The 17,244-nt window shown below is 40.9% G+C and overlaps 2 protein-coding genes across 4 annotated transcripts in view; one reads left to right on the forward strand and one right to left on the reverse strand.

The window, feature by feature from the left end:
• Positions 1 to 28: 28 nt before the first annotated feature.
• NUP43 (nucleoporin 43) lies at positions 29 to 14,806 on the reverse strand. The gene is made up of 8 exons (XM_061130016.1): positions 14,612 to 14,806; positions 14,194 to 14,316; positions 13,304 to 13,381; positions 12,140 to 12,320; positions 10,187 to 10,322; positions 8,357 to 8,508; positions 5,895 to 6,017; positions 29 to 2,769 (listed from the first exon to the last, which is right to left on the reverse strand). Exons 1-8 carry the CDS (start codon positions 14,729 to 14,731, stop codon positions 2,540 to 2,542), a joined length of 1,143 nt encoding a protein of 380 aa, XP_060985999.1. The 5' UTR covers positions 14,732 to 14,806; the 3' UTR covers positions 29 to 2,539.
• Positions 14,807 to 16,478: 1,672 nt separating this feature from the next.
• The window catches only part of PCMT1 (protein-L-isoaspartate (D-aspartate) O-methyltransferase), a 42,895-nt gene continuing 42,129 nt past the window's right edge, over positions 16,479 to 17,244 (forward strand). For all 3 annotated transcript variants that reach the window (XM_061130301.1, XM_061130299.1, XM_061130300.1), the window contains exon 1: positions 16,479 to 16,710. In XM_061130301.1, the coding sequence (XP_060986284.1) occupies positions 16,482 to 16,710 (229 nt within the window). In that variant the 5' untranslated portion in view covers positions 16,479 to 16,481. The remainder of the gene's footprint in view (positions 16,711 to 17,244) is intronic.

The raw sequence follows: 17,244 nt of genomic DNA on the forward strand, positions 1-17,244 counted from the left end.
CCAAGTAAAGAAGACAAATGGAAGCAAATTTCAGTTCAGTATGTGAAAATTCATTTATTTAGTGGAAACTTACAGTAAAGTACCCCAACACAATGGAAATTCCATAAAATGACTGGTGGTTGGCTTTGTCTCATAGTGAACCTACTATGTAGTTGGTTCACATGATCATTTCATTAACCCACAATAATGATTCTACCTTTTTTATAGGATTGTTTAGGACCCCACTCACACATTAAAACCTTGCCATGTGCTATATCACTTACAGCTGTCCAAACGAGGAGGCTACACTGGGAAATGGGAGACTTTATCATCATGTATTTTCAAGTAGAGGCTGGATGAAAATTTTTCATTGGGAATCTGTGGATGTGATGATTAAATTTAGGTTGGAGATGCCCTCAAAGATAACGCTCACCTTGGAGATCCTAGAGCCCTCAAAAGAAACTATTTGATAGCTTTCATGAATGAGAGCAGTGAGAATGAACAAATTCATAAATAAGGGTTTTATTTATACTACATAAAGCTTATGTTTCTTATTACATCTGGCAGAACTCATCAACTGATAGAAAATGTAACACTATTCACATGTACTTTCTTTTACTTATGGTTACAAATACCCTTAAATCAAATCAAAGCTTCAAACTTCAAACTTGTTTCCAGTCCAAGTTAGTATGCTAAGCCTATATGTCTGGTTCACTCCCTCTATAGTAAATTGTTATTTACTATAACAATCAAGAGAAATTATTTACATTACTGCTGGAAATTGAGAAGGGTGCTAACAGCATTCATGAAACCTTCAACTTTTCAGCAGCAGGTAATATGATTAAAGCAGAGCCACAAAGCATTTGCCATTCACTGAACATGGAAAATGTGCCCCTTGGGAGTCAGGGTCTTCCAGGAATGAGGATCAACTCTGGGCCCATTCAAAGCAAGGATGCTGAGCTGCCGAGTGGAATGTGAGGGTGCCTCTGCTAAGTGAGGAGCGGGGTGCTGCCGCTTAGGCTGCAGCAAGGCATTCATATAAAGGGAAGTATGAAGCCAAAAGGACAATTCTTAGCTATACTTTTATTACCGAATCCATGTATTTACTGTGAGAGAATGTGCATTCACAAATATAACATGTATATTTCATTTTTTATGAAAAATTATTTACATTAATGGATACAAAGTGGTATGAAAAGAACTGTGTCTGTTTGAGATTATCAGTACTTTAATTTTTCTTTTGACTGCTTTTTCTGTAATGAATGGCTTTTGTAATAACAAAGTTTTAAAAATTAGCCCCAGCAATAAAACTAGAAACTGATTAAAAATTCCTATCAGCAACATTTTTTTCCTTCTTTGAGTCTTTGGAATTCAAAGTTACTAAATATCTTTAGTCAATTATTTTTTGAGCCAAATACATATATACAGAACAACAAATGCATATATATATTCTATTTTAAAATGTAGACCAAAAAAACTCCAAACCCCCAAAATCCTAAGAGTAAGTCAACATAAAAAAACTGAAAATATTTATTGGGCCAGAAAGACAAAAACTCATAGTTATCTGTTGTTGGAACTGTAAAGTAAATAAACATACACTTCCTGTGTAACAGGAGTGAACTTTCATTAAGGTCTTTACAATTCAATGATGCATTTACTCTTAACAAACTTTGGAAAGACAGTATCATAAAACTGTCTCAAAATATGTTAGGTCATCATTAATATTAAAATTAAGGATAGCAAAACTCGTTACTCCTATCACATCATCATACTAGTCTCATACATGTTACCTCTCAAATTTTAGTTTGGAAGCTGGCTCACTTACCAATGTCAAATCCTATTTTATTGCACAATGTCCAATTCAGCAATTTTCAACTATGGTGTAAAAAAACTAAATAAAAGCAAAAATCCTTAGGAAAAATGTATTTTGTCTTTTTTCATTTCAAGAGAAACAAAGCTGGGTCTAAGGAGGTGACAGAGTTCTATTCAAACCCATTCTAATAAAGGAACCCATCAAAACATTTTCACTTTAAATAAAAATTTGAACACTACCAAAAACTGTCATTTTTGCTCTACTCAATTCTTACTGAAGAAAGTTTACTGAAATTATTAAGGAAATAAAATGTTGAAGGACTGAAGAAATACTTGCAGTAAAGAGAATAAATACTAGTATTGGAAAATGTCACCAGGGAGGGGCATACCATACTCCACATACTGCTGATAAAAAGGAAAGGAACCTGTTGGTGGTTTGACATTAGTAAGCCCTACAGCATCAAAAACGGAGAGTTGGTTCCATGAGCTGTCTAGAATGGTGCCGAAGGCAGTGCATTTATCACAGATGTTCTGCCACATGTTTCAATTCTGTTGCCATGGGTCATCAATCAGACTCCAGCAACTGTTAGAGCAATATTCAACTAACAAACTGGGCATCAACATTAACAATAGTTTATGGATGTTCCCCTTGCAAATTTCACATTTTCCAATAATAAAAATTTGTACAGAAATTGGCATTTGAAAGGCTGTAACTGTATTATGTTTTACCTGAAATCTTTTAGTATCTTCATGAAAAAAGCTGTCTAGTAACATAAATTGCTTCTGCATCCGTTCCACAAACAAGACAAGGACCTAAAACATCCAGACTGTTCACAGACAAAGTCCTATTAGGAAGCAAGCTTGTGATTTCAATACGATCTTTGGCAGGATCAGTGCTGAGCCAGGAGCTTATAAGAGATTGGTGAACATTAGCTTGGTTACTAATGCTATGAGACAAAAAAGTACTATTTCTTCCTCCTGGGAACAAAAAGAAAAGGGGAAAACATTGTTCAAGACCAATTTTATACTAGTAAATATCTGAAATTCTAATATTTAAAAAATGTAATGATATAAACTTGTTTTAACTCTCAAGAATAACAGGCTGATGATTCCATTATAACACATCACCGTTTTTGACCAAAAGCTTTTAAGTCAGTGATATTAAACATCATTTCATGGGATAACATGGCTTTCAAACTTGAACTCTTCAGCAAAGCACAGGATTCATTTTGACCCTGTCTTCCTCGTTATACTTTAATGGAAGGTCTCAGAAATGTAGCAAAATGGCTAGAGGACAAGTAGAACAGATGTAGATAATATGTAGAAACCTAAATGGTTAGACAATCAAAAAATGAAGTGATCATGAGAAAATTTCTGGATGTATTTCTGAGTATTTCTAAAAATATATTTATTTGTATATTTCTAAAAATATAATCAACTTGCTGTAGATCTCCCTTTATTCTTGCATTTATTTTAGGTAAATGTTCTTAAAAGTAGAATTTTAGAACACTACCAAATTATAAACTTTTATCTCTGACAGTGCTCTGCATTTAACATAGAATTAATTATTTCAGTTTTAGCCTTCATTTGAAATTTTCTTTCTACTTTTTGCCAGATCAAATAAAGACAGATTTCATTTACTCTCAATAAATGGTTGACACCTACTATATGCCAGGCTCTGTGCTAAGTGCTGGGAATACAAGGCAAAGTCTCTCATACCTTGAAGTTTAAAAATTAGTGGGTTCAAATCTTGCTGATTCTTAAAGCCCAGCTCAATTTCCTTTTCTGAGAAGTCTGTTCAGATGACTCTAGTTCATGCTTCTCTTTTCTTTCCTGGAACCCTCAGCACTTGTATGCACCCCTAATAATTTACTATTTGCAACATTTCTTATATCATGATTTAACTTTCTGTGGCCCCTTCTAAATTAAAACTAAATTAAGTATTCCTTAAGAGCAGGTTGTATAGATTATTTTACTTTTTCACAGTGTCTAATACTGTTCCTTGCAATACCAGACATAGGATATAGTAAATGACTATTTCTAATCTAACCAGCATTCTTCAAACTATAAAATCTCAAATGCAAGATAGTGGGGGTAGAAGAAGAAATAAAAAACCAAGTGCTTAGCTACTCCTGGGTATTTATTAGAAACTAATAAAACTATTAGTTTCTCCATACATGAAGTTATTAACACAGGCATACTCCATGCTCTGCACATTGCATACTTTTCCAGAATTTTTCTGGAGAAGTTTTGGACTTTTCCTTCTTAGTTTCTGTTTACCTTTTACTGCTCCGATGTCTTATATTACTCTTGAATACTGTGAAATGAACATTAGAACCATTGTGCAAAGTCTCTTTCCTGGTCCCCCTGCTTCCACTTTTCCAATCCTCTCCCCACAGTTGCCAAAGTGATTGATTGGAAACGTAAGACAGATCACCCCACTTCCCTGCTCAAAATTCCCCAGTGGCTTTCGGTCACGTCAAAAGGAAATCTCAAGTCCCGCTCCCAGTCTGCAGAGCCCTGCTCCTCAGCTCCTCCTTACCATCTACTCCCCCTCCTGCCTGCTGAGCGGCAGCCACACTGGCTCTTTTCTGTTCTCAGCCTCAGGCGTTTGGAATTTGGTGTTTCCTCTACCTGGAATGCTTGCCTGTGACTGGTACTTTCATCTCTTCAGGTCTCTGCTCAGATCTTCTCTCCTCTGCCAAGCGGCCCCTCCCCAATTAATTTTTTTTTTTATCATCCTACTCTCTTCACTTTCCTCCATCGTCATAGGGGTATTTGATCCAGTTTTTTTCCGTTTTGCTCTGTCTCCTTTGCTACTCTGCTGTGCTCTGCTATGTACTGTAGGAATGAATTCCTTTTTCCAGGCTCCCTTGCCATCTGCCTTCCAGGCAAAGTCTGTGTGTGGGAGATAACTATTGTGGGTGACGAAGGCAGAGAGGCTGTGGGGAGTAGGGTAGGGGTGGGAAAAAGCTCCAGGTTTCTGACAATACAGTGATTCCAGCCCCAGCTGAGGTGGCACCTTTTCTGCTGATCCAGAACCAACTCTGACAGCATTTCTAACATGACAGCGGAGGTTATTAACAACTGTTCATTTCTGGGCATTCCTCCTTTTTGCTATTTGCTCTCCGTTCTTCTAGCCCAACACACATGAAAACAATTCCTCTAAACCCAGGGTAGTTTCTGCTTTTCTGATTGAACTTTTACTGAAACATCATCTACTGACTTACTGTCTACTGGAATATTTGCTCCACGTGCCTCAAGGCTTTTCTGCTCACTATCGTGGGCTCTAACACCTAGAAGAGTACCTAGCACATGGCACTTGATAAACATTTGCTGAGTGATTGAACAAACTTTGTAGTCACAGGCAAGCTCAAAAACAGGAGGCTTAGAAAATACCAAAAATAGAAATAAAAATACTTCTTGATTTTAAGTGTATAGTTTTCTGGATGACCTTTACTTATGTTATGTCGTTTCAGTCGTGTCCAACTCTTTGCAACCCTATGGATGGTAGCCCACCAGGCTCCCCTGTCCATGGGATTCTCTAGGCAAGAATACTGGAGTGGGTTGCCATGCCCTCCTCCAGGGGATCTTCCCAACCCAGGGATTGAACCCGCGCCTCTTAGGTCTCCTGTATTGACAGGCGGGTTCTTTACAACTAGCGCCACCTGGGAAGCCCAACCTTTACTTACCTGTCTTTAATCAGGAGACAGAGCCTTTTATTCTGAGAAACCAGTACCTTAATACATAAAAGATCACCTTTGTCTTGTCATACACCTTTGACAATGTAACATAAGAGAGTGATCAGTGCCTATTCTGTGGCATGAGGGCCCACAACAATGTACTTACAAAGTTAGCCAGCTAATAGCATTTCTAGTTGTCAGCAGTATAGTGGTCAGCAGCTGATAGATTTCATGCCCTGTGATACTAAAATTTACCCTGAGGCCAGAGAATGGAATTCTTAATGTTATTCCTTAATGTTAAAATTACTTAACATTAATGTTAATGTCATTCCTTAATGTTAAAAATATGAGTATTTCTCATTTGGTATATCAAAATATAATCTCAAGTTGCTCACAAGAATCTTCATCAAAACATTTTACCTTGGTGAAAGAGTGACGACTTCTCAGGCCCGTCTGTGGAGGCATCCCAGTGCCAGAGAGATCCATCTTCAGAACAAGTGAACAGGTGATCTGGGTTGGATGGGTGAAAGTGAACTTCCCACACTGTGAGATAAGAGCCAAGGTCAGTTAAACCAACATCAAAACCCTACCTCTAGGCATATCGTCCGTTAACCTCCATCAAACACCTTCAAACTCCAAGCCTGTGATAAAAATCAAAGGCTTCAGTGTCAAAAAAGAAGGCATAATATAACGCTCCAAATGGCTGAAACATGTAGATAGGATAAAGACGTCAAGTAAATCTACTCGTGTATCGGGCCAGCAAATGAATGAAAATAAACACTAGTCATCTGACCTACTGCTTTTTTACATGGAAGAGTATTGGGTTGGCCAAAAAGTGTGTTCAGGTTTTTCCATATCAATTTATGGCAATTAGAACAAAGTTTTGGCCAACCCAATATGACAATGGGATAATTCTGAAAAGATTTTTTGAAAATTGTTAAGTTCTTTCATTTTCAATTTCTATGTCATTAATATTTGAAGGTTTTATTATTGGAAAGGGAGAGAGGGAAGACCATAAAAGCAGTATACAAATGAAGTTAGTTCTAAGAGGCAGAGTCCAATTTTGGCTCATGCCAAGACTCTGCTCTGTATCACAGAAATAGCAACTAGCTCTCAACAAGCCAAAACCTGGAAAGGCTTCAAGAATCTGGATCCAGTTTCAGATGGAGGACTTTTAAGAAGCCAGCTTGGGACTGGGGGCGCCTCAAGCTCTAAACATCAAGGGAACTTTGTGTGCCAACAGACACCTGGGAGCCAAGGACTGGCCAGGACTCCTCAGGAAGTTATCTGCAGCATGAAGGTAAAAAAAGGAGTCTGTGAGCAAGGCTTCTGTGATTCTGGGTTAGGTAGGCTTAGAGAGGCAGCACAGAAAGCACCCAGAGTGTTGTATAAAAAGTGCAAGGCACATGTTTGCAAGCTGGCATTTTCATTCTGACAGCACAATTAAACATGCTGCAGAACAAAAAGGTGACCTTCCTCCGGAAAAGAATGTATTCTGGGTGACTCCCTGTGTAAAGTACATTCATGCTGTTTCACTAAAACAAGGTAAAACAGAAAAGCCTAATAGAGCCATTGCAGGCTGCCCAAATCTAGACACTTACGTATTTATATACTTTCCAATTAGAAAACAAACCTCTAGCCAAGAGTCAAGATGAATCGAAATACACTACAAGCCACTAGTGTGTTCTGCTTAACAATACAGGCTGGCATTTAAAAATAGGCTGGTGAGAAGAGCTTTGAAAGTTTATAATTCTACCTACCACTGGGTTAGCAACAACAGACTCTGATGCATACCCTATTCATTCCCCCTTCTTCCCCCCCTGCCCAGCCCCACAGAGCCATACCTAGAAGAGGGAAACAGTTTCTATTTGCTTCTTATATATAATCTTAAAAACTATTTATCTTCCCCAAGTATTAATGACGTGAAACTTTAGCTTCGAAGTTACAATACTGGTATAACATTTGCTCTTCTACACTTTTATTCAAGCATTAATACCAACTTTTCCTAAGACAGAATTTAAAACTATAATCCACCCTGACCTGTGGTGATAAAATGAAACATTTCTGTTCAGCCAAAACATCTCCACTAAAATAAAAAAACAAACAAAAAAAGCAAGAGCCTATATCTTTTGTTCTTGCTAAAAAAAAAAAAGGTATAATAAGAAATTGAACAACACACAGACTGGCAAATATTAAAAATAACAACCTACATTTTGCATAGGAAAAGTGCATTCTGACATACTGGGTATAACAATATAAACTGGTTATTATTTTTATGTAGAACAATTTGTCAACATGAATCACAGCTTTAAAATTATGCCAACTTTTTGACTCATCAATTCTATTTCTAAAAATTATCCTAAAAAATAAGCACATAAAGATAAATATATATGGATAATCACTACAGTTTTATGTATAACAAACATGTTAAAGAATGTAAATATCAAATAAAAAAGGAGTTAATTATTATGCTGCTGCGGCTGCTAAGTTGCTTCAGTTGTGTCTGACTCTGTGCGATCCATAAATGGCAGCCTACCAGGCTCCTCCATCCCTGGGATTCTCCAGGCAAGAACACTGGAGTGGGTTGCCATTTCCTTCTCCAATGCGTGAAAGTGAAAAGTGAAAGTGAAGTCGCTCAGTCACGTCTGACTCTGTGCGACCCCATAGATGGCAGCCTACCAGCCTCCTCCATTCCCGGGAATCTCCAGGCAAGAATACTAGAGTGGGTTGCCACTGCCTTCTCCGTTAATTATTATAAATCTATACAATCCAGTCAAAAGTTCTGCAGTAGAATGATCCATATGTATCATTTATGGAAATCTGCTAACACTACATTGTATAGCTCACCCACCAAAAACTTCATGTATCTTCACAAGACTTACTTTCAGCTTCATGAGCCTTCAGCAGAGACACAGGCATTGTACCTTGTCTAACATCCCAAATACTCAACATTCCATCCTGGCCTCCAGTAGCCACAACGTGCTGCTGGTTGGGATGTCGATCAACACAGTGGAGTGGCACTCGGTCACCAGTCCTTTAATGGGAAATACAATGACTTCAAACAGTGGTAAAGTGTAATTAATCATTGACTAACCCATGAAACAAGTGTCATCCCATTAACTAAATGATAATTTTGTGGCTGGAGCTACTGGGTAAACTTAAATTATGTCAAAAACCTGACTACATTAAATATGAAAGTGAAAGTGAAGTTGCTCAGTTGTGTCCAACTCTTTGCGACCCCATGGACTGTAGCCTCCAGGCTCCTCTGTCCATGGGATCTTCCAGACAAGATCTCTCATTAAATATACCTCTAAATACTAGAATTCTGAGGGGGAATTAAAGGCTAGAGTTATTCATTCTCTCTTCAATTTGGACACATATGGAACAAGAAAATTTGATGGTAAGATATGCAAAATATTTCCATTTCTTAGCTTTTATCTTTTTTCTTTTCCATTTATTTTTATTAGTTGGAGGCTAATTACTTTATAGTATCGTAGTGGTTTTTGCCATACACTGACATGAATCAGCCATGGATTTACATGTGTTCCCCATCCTGATCCCCCCTCCCGCCCTCTCCATCCCATCCCTCTGGGTCTTCCCAGTGCACCAGCCCTGAGCACTTGTCTCATGCATCCAACCTGGGCTGGCGATCTGTTTCACCCTTGATAATATACTTGTTTCAATGCTGTTCTCTCAGAACATCCCAACCTCGCCTTCTCCCACAGAATCTAAAAGTCTGTTCTGTACATCTGTGTCTCTTTTTCTGTTTTGCATATAGGGTTATCGTTACCATCTTTTAAAATTCCATATACATGCGTTAGTATACTGTATTGGTCTTTATCTTTCTGGCTTACTTCACTCTGTATAATGGGCTCCAGTTTCATCCATCTCATTAGAACTGATTCAAATGAATTCTTTTTAATGGCTGAATAATATTCCATGGTGTATATGTACCACAGCTTCCTTATCCATTCGTCTGCTGAAGGGCATCTAGGTTGCTTCCCATTTCTTAGCTTTTAAAAAGCATTATATATCAACTAAACAGCATACTCCTTACTTCTACTCTGTCTTATTTAATGCTTAGTTTACATATATATTTTTCAGTTTGACACATACTATTATCTAGAGAAGAGGAGGCTGCACACATAGAAAGGGGATTTCTGTTAGAAAAAGTATCTTGGACCATATTTTCCTCCCAATCACATCTAAAGTGTATTATTTCACTATTAATAGGATCATCTGATGAGCAAAAATAAGTACCCCATTAATTAATATATACTTCAAAGAGAAAATATAAACTTCTGAATCAATACTACAAATATTTATTAAATGCAGCAAGGTATTATCAAGCCCATCAAATTATACAATTGACCTTGAACAACATGGATTCACTTACATATATTTATTTTTCAATAGTAAATGTACATTGCAACATGATCCGAGGTTGGTTGAATCTGGGAAGGTGGAACCTTCGGTACAGAGGATTCCTGGAATATGGAGCACTGACTATAAAGTATACATGGATTTTCGCGTGTAGAGAGGATCAGTGACTCTAACCCTTATATTGTTCAAGGGTCAACTGTATTTGCTTTATCAAAGTTAATCAGAAATTACTCTTAACATGCAATTAAAATACAATAGGGCTTATAAAGTTAGTTGCTACAAATAAACAAATTTGTTTTACACTATTGAAATTACAAATCAAAACTTACAGTGATAATATCTGAGTGGGCTCATTTCCTTGTTGTCTAAAATCCCATATTTTTAACTGTCCAATTGAATTTACTGTAAGAATTTCAGGAGTTCGAAGGAAGGTTACAGCGTGGAGTGTACTGCTATCTGCATTGTCTGTAAATTAAGAAAACCGCAGGTATGTTAACAGGCCACCACTTTTCCATGAATACCTTAAACAGCCTTCCCTCTGTTGACTGAAAGATGACAAGTGAAATTTTAAATAAGTCACAATTTTATTTCTATGGAAAAATATGGGAACATATGTTATGGACTCTCCTTTGGTAGAAAAATTATATTACTCACAGGACATCTGAACTGTTTTCCAAATAGAGGACTAAGTTTTCACATATTTCTCTGTTTCCACGTAAGAGTACTACCCTCCATTTCTGAGACAGCTGTCCAAGTCCCTTTATAATCCAATTTTATCTCCCACCACTGCTTCACCCTAGACAACCTAGACAGCATATTAAAAAGCAGAGACATTATTTGTCGACAAAGGTCTGTGTAGTCAAAACTACAGTTTTTCCACTAGTCATGTATGGATGTGAGAGTTGGACTGTAATGAAAGCTAAGTGTTGAAGAATTGATGCTTTTGAACTGTGTGTTGGAGAAGACTCTTGAGAGTCCCTTTGACTGCAAGGAGATCAAACCAGCCCATCCTAAAGGAAATCAGTCCTGAATATTCATTGGAAGGACTGATGCTGAAGCTGAAGCTCCAATCCTTTGGCCACCTGATGTGAAGAACTGACTCATTGGAAAAGACCCTGATGCTCGGAAAGACTGAAGGCAGGAGAAGAAGGGGGTGACAGAGGATGAGGTAGTCGGATGGCATCACTGACTCGAAGGACATTGAGCTTGAGCAAGCTGCAGGAGTTGGTGATGGACAGGGAAGCCTGGTGTGCTGCAGTCCATGGGGTCATAAAGAACAACTGAACTGAACTGCTTCCTCCAGAACCTTCATTCTGTTGGGCCAAACACCACAGCTTCCTACAGAGCTCATTCTGACCCTGTGTTATTCTGCTGACTCATCTCAAATTGATTCATCTTTATCCTTATCAGCTCTCTCTTCTGCCATGAACTTCTTCCTGTTTGCTTTAATGGTCCTTCTGTTTTTCCTAGTGTGTCTAAGCTTATACATCTTTATTTAGTATATACTTAAAGACTTTTGTTTTGTGACCCTCCTCCAAACTGTCACCAGGCCAGAAATCTTTCAAAGCTAAACAAATGGTATTCCTCAGAACTAAAAATAATAACAATACAAAAAACTGATTCATGGGCTCAATTCACAGAAGTTCTAATTCAGGAGGTCTAGGGTGATGGGCTGTTAAAAATCTCCTCAGGCAAGTCTGTACAAAATATGGTTGAGAACCACTACACTAGTCAGACATGACTTAGCAACTAAACCACTATCACTGCACTAAATAATCCTTCTAAAACATGATGTGGGTACATTACCCCTTTGCTCAAAAACTTTCAATGGCTCCTCAGCCGCCTACCTAAAATATGTATTATATTCTTCACAACCTGACTGCAATTTACCTTTCTTGTTTCATCTCTCAACTCTCCTATACAAATACCTAAAGTCAGGTCAGACTACACTTTCTGTCATTCTCTGCACGGCCTTACCCTGCCTCTATGCTACTCCCTGTATCTGGTGTGCCACTTCTTAGTCTTATTTATTGTCTAGAATCTAGATTAAATGAATTGCCCTGCCCCTCAATTCTTTATCCGATAATTCCTTCCAACCCTCCTCCCCACAAATTTCTCTTTCTTCTAGTCAGTCCTTCATACAGGCCTTATCAACATACTATCTTGATAAAGGGATCCTGCTTTGTATATTTCTAAATCCCTCAAACATTAAACCCCAGGCATTGTACATGGGAGGTGCTCAATTACTGTAAGATAGACCAAAGAAAGATGATTTTTCTTACCTATAGTTCTTACAGCTTCCTTGTGATCAGCTCTGAAGAGATTTATCCGGCCGTCTTCTCCAACTGTAACAATTTCTGGGTTGTTGCACACAACACCCGTGCATGGTGCATTGCTACAGGAAGGACTGCCCGGACCTGTGTGGTAGTGAGCTGCTGTCCACTGCTGGCTGACTGACAGGGTCTAGGTGTCAGAAATGAGTCTATGATTAATGAAAGCAAAGCTCCAAAAAATTAGCACTTTCCCCAACTAAACTATTATTTTAAAACTGTGTCTCATACCTTTCTAGAAAAATAGTACTCTTTTCCCTTTGTATTTCCAAGTATTAAGGTCTAGGAAATACTTCCATTAAAGCTCTGTATTCACCAGATTAGATTCAAAAGAAACACCATTTAATAATATCCCAAACTTATCTCAAACTAAAGAAACAGTTTTTAAGTATCAGGTAATTATATGTTCAAAGGCAACTTTAAATTCTTAAGGGAACTGACCTACATTGAAGAGATAAATCTCTGCAGGGCTTTCCAAATGACTCTGTTAAGAATAACATTTAACTAGATCTGGGTCTTATACTCACTAGGTATGCCTATTAGTAAGATGACCTTTATTAATATCCAAATCTAAATAAGCATTCTCTTCCAGCAACTTAAAACTGTTACTTCAAGTGGGGCTATTTTAAAGGATTGCCCTTACCACTGTGCTCTGAAGGTCAGCACTCTTAGCCTTTGACATACAAGGACGGCGTTGAAAAAGTGTCAAGCCTTCATATAGCGTGTCTTTCCTTCTAATTAAAACCTAGGTTCTGTCCACAGAAGGAAAGCAGCTGTTCCTGCTCCCTCTCATGATGCCTGAGCTAGAAAGTGCTCTTTCTTCAAACAACCAGAGGAGGATCTTAAAAGCGAGTTACAGATAAATTACTTGCCAGAATACCATACTGTTACATTCAACCTAAGAAAATTGAAGTTACCCAATTTCAATGAAAGTTCACACAGAAATGGTTCTAGAATTAATCTACTAAAAGATGGGTAATACAATGACATTTCCCCCTCTTTATAGTTTTTGAAACTATAAAACTTTATTATTTGTCATTATTAAGTACAGCCTTCTCTAAACCTTCCTAAAAATAATTAAAATGCAAACTGAGTTTTCAAACAAAAGTTCTTTACCCGGTTATTTGGATGGTGGAGGAAAACTGTCACACATCCTGTTGATGAAGCGGCTACAATTCTTTCCTGGTCAAAAAACTAAACAGAAAATTCCTGCATGTTATAAATTCATAAATATCAGCAGGGAGGAAGCCCATTTGTCTAACTCAGTTAGCAGTGTAACAATTTTAAAATGCAAAGGGCCTACAGATGCTAAGCAAATAAAATGTGAAAGTCAAAACTGCTATACAAATAAATGTATTTTCATGAAGAATAAACAACAATAACCCCCCCCCCCCCAACCTGTTCATCTACAATTGATTTAATTTTGTACAACTACCATAAAGGTTTAGGAGAGCATAATTCCCAGGATCAGGCAGCTTTCCACAGAAGAAAATGCAGGGACTCTGAAGTCTTACAGATCAGAATTTGAAAACTTGATTCCATTCCCACCACTTATTACGAGCTTTGAAACCTTGGCCAACTTAAGTTCTCCAAGCCTTGGTAAACTTGTAAAACGAGAATTCAAAAAGCAAAAACATGTAAAGTGCCTTGTACAGTATTTGTCACATAGTCCATCCTCAAAAGATCTTAGTCTCAGTTTTCTCATAAGAGAGAACAATACTTGATTCACCAGCATCCCATGAGAATGAAATTAACTTATGTAAACACAGCTTGGCAAATAGTAGATGTCAATTAAACAAACAAGCTACGATCAACTTCACATCCCCTTCCCCAGTGCTGATTCTGCCATAACCAGCTATATGACGCTGGCAAATCACAACCCACAGAGAACTCAAGTTCTTGTAAACCCGGGGTAAGACTAGACAAACTTTAAAGTCCTTCACATCTCTCAATGTATTACTCTCAATTTTTTAAAAGTTAGCTTTTGGATATTACAACAGACGTACTTGTAAATCCATTACATCACCATGATGTTTGATACTGCACAATAACTGATGGTCTCCTTCAAATCCTCCATCAGAATCCAAGCTTCCAAAATCTCCAATAGACCACAGTGAAACATAATTTTCCTGAAAAGCAGAAAATTTCATCTTGAGATGAAATATACGTCAAACTCCCCGAAACTGAAATGTGCACTGTCTTCAATCAACCCTGCTTTAAAAGCATCCCTGGCAAACGGCGGCCAAAAACACAAGAAACGAGGCCACTGATGGCTCTCAGGTATAAGGCGACCGAGCGTGAGACATGCATTCGCGAGACAGAGAACCGCGCGAGGAGCTACAAAACAGGAGTTCGCGCGCTGACGGCCGGGGGCGCGGTTCCTGGAAGGAGTTGGCAGGGAATCCCGGCCGGGCGCAGGGGTACCTCATTGTCCCAAGAGCCCGTGGCGAAAGTCTCCGCTGTCTGCAGGCTCCCTGGAGGTAATGGTCGCCAACGGGTCTTGCTGATTTTCTGTGACACAAACTTAGCATAAATTTCCTCCATGCTGAGAGCAACCCAGGCAGGCACAGCACGAGGTACAGCGCGCGCCACTCAGTCCCGCCCCTTCTCGCTGAGCCCTGATTGGACCGGAGCTCATGAAGGACGGTGGCTGCAGAGAGACAATTCTCCTCAGTCTGCAGTGCGGGAAAGAACAACCCGACCCGATAAGCAAAGAAGCTACGGCGCCCTTCCTCACCCTGGCGGCTCTGAACCAAAGCCAGAGCATGCCCGTCCTTGTGCTGTAGGACCAGCTTCTAATCTGCAAAATCGGTATAGGAACGCAGAGACAATACATTGGCGCAAAAAAAATTGTAATGTAAAGACAAATTTAAGAGCAAAAACAATATAAAAGCAATGCAAGAGAAACGAGCCAATAGCCACACCTAAGTAGGCTTGCATTTCACCACGCATAGAAAAGGTTCAAAATCCTTAAATTCTCGTGGAATTACGTCCATTAACGTACCAATGTATTATTCAAAACCTCTCTTTCCTTTCCCCCCAAGCAAGTCTTTTTTTTCAGTGCTAACACACAGTCAGAAACTGGAGTTGTAATTCTGAAGACCCCCAGTTCCAATTTTGAGTCCCAAACTGACTAAAATATTCCCAATATTGAAGTAAAGAATGCTGCTTCGGTTATTATCGCAGAATCCCACGAAATAGTTAATATATAAGTATATTTTGGATTGGAAATATATACATATATACTTACATAGACACCACATTTGCCAAAGTCTGGTTAGAACTAAAATTTGAGCATTGTTGCTGACGCAGTAGCATCAATGTCCTTACATAGGTTTGTTTCCTTCCTTAAGTTTATTGGGACTAAATGATGACTGGATCCTTCCAGTCTCAGTTCTGATTAGGAGTCAGCAAGTTGGATTCTACTGGCAATGTTCCTTGTCAGTTTCACTCAGTGTCTTGCATAGCTGATAGCAGCAAAGCCCGAGTCCAGTCTAATGGTGGAATTTGTGAGGCTTAAATAGCTAAAAATGCACACTTGTGTTAGGAGAAAAACATAGTCGCCATAGGCTACTATAATATTTTTAAGCAAGTGCATTTTCCTAAGGAGCAAAGCATTCTCGGTGCTCCACCCTCCAACCCGTGTCTCAGTGTTCTTCCACTCTCCGAATTTGTGCTTTAGAGCTGAGAACAAATCAGGGTCCCAAAGTCTCTGCTAACCAGACACTAAATGTATTTGTCAACTAGAGCCTGGAGTAACTCGGGTTAGAGAGGACGTTTGCCCTCCGTTTAAGATATTCAGGCTCTACCATAGGGAGCTCTTACTCTAACCGACCTAAATACATTAGTCATTCATTGGGTTGGTGAAGGCAGGACGGAGGAAGCCCACCGTTTAACAATCTGGACAGCTATAGGAGCAGACCCGCCACTCGCAACAGCTGACCCAGCGGCGACTGCAGAGCCACCGGCAGCCTCGGAACCACACCCGACCTGCCATCTCGCCACCGCTCTCGGTGACCAGAGCCGCAGCGAGGCACGCGGCCGACCGCGCTGGGGCCCACCCCGCCTGACCGCAGGGCAAACCCAAGCAAGGAGGCGCTGCGCAGCCCGAGGCCTCAGAAAGGCCACGCAGTGGCGGCGGCGGCGCTGACTCAGCGAGGCCAAGCCGCCAGTCTCAGGCAGCCGCAGCAGCCCCTCGCGCGGGCGGCGGGGCGCGAGGCCACCCCCGCCTCCGGCCCCACCCGGCCGCGCCCGAGGCCGCGCGGCGTCACAGAGCGCATGCGTGCCGCGGGGGATGCCGGGAGCGCGCAGTGGCGGCGGCAGCGACGACGGCAGTAACAGCGGCGGCTCCAGCGGGGACGAGAACGGGGCGGTGACCGTGTGGGAGGTGGTCTCACTCTTGGGGAAGCTGCTGGGCACCGTCGCCGCGCTGAAGGTGGTTCTGTACCTGCTCCGGGTGTGCTTAGCGATGGCCTGGAAATCCGGCGGCGCCAGCCACTCGGAGCTAATCCACAACCTCCGCAGTAAGTGCCACCCCCGCCGGGTGTGGGGCAACCCGGGAAGGCCAGGCCTGGTCCGGGTCCCCTGGGGCCGCCCGGGACGTTCTGTCTACTCCCCGTGCCTGCTGGAGCGCTTCGGCCCACGGTTGCACCCGCGGTCCGGAGCAGCGAGCCCTGGCGATTGCCTCCCCCGGGACCTGTCACTCATCGGCGATGTGGACTGGAATCAGAGAAGGAGCTCGGGGCCGCTGCTCGTGGGGCGGGGGCAGGCGTCTCTCCGCGGGCCTGGGGGACGGGGCTGGGGGGTGGGCGCGCGGGTAGTGGGGCTGTCACTCGAGTCCGTCGCCTCCCGGTTCAGGTCCAGCGGGCGAGGGGCGCGCCCTGGTTGGGGGTGGGGGAGTGGGATATTGGCCAGGCCTCCGAGAGGCTGGAGCTGGAGCTGGGAGGACCCCGCCCTCGACCCCCGCGTCCTCACACCTACTCTTCCCGTCCTAAATCGATCTAGCTGCAAGCTTTCTCGCCTATTCTGCCTCCCCCACCCCCCGCCCTCCGTTTTTT

Source organism: Dama dama, chromosome 26, assembly GCF_033118175.1.
Source record: "Dama dama isolate Ldn47 chromosome 26, ASM3311817v1, whole genome shotgun sequence".
Lineage (NCBI taxonomy): Eukaryota > Metazoa > Chordata > Mammalia > Artiodactyla > Cervidae > Dama > Dama dama.

Excerpts from the sequence above, each read along its gene's own strand:
- NUP43 (XM_061130016.1), bottom strand. The coding sequence starts at position 14,731 with ATGGAGGAAATTTATGCTAAGTTTGTGTCACAGAAAATCAGCAAGACC. Across the intron at positions 13,382-14,193 it reads GTGATGTAATGGATTTACAA|TTTTTTGACCAGGAAAGAAT; the intron begins GTACGTCTGTTG and ends TTTTCTGTTTAG. Across the intron at positions 6,018-8,356 it reads GAAGGCTCATGAAGCTGAAA|TGTGGGAAGTTCACTTTCAC; the intron begins GTAAGTCTTGTG and ends CTTATCTCACAG.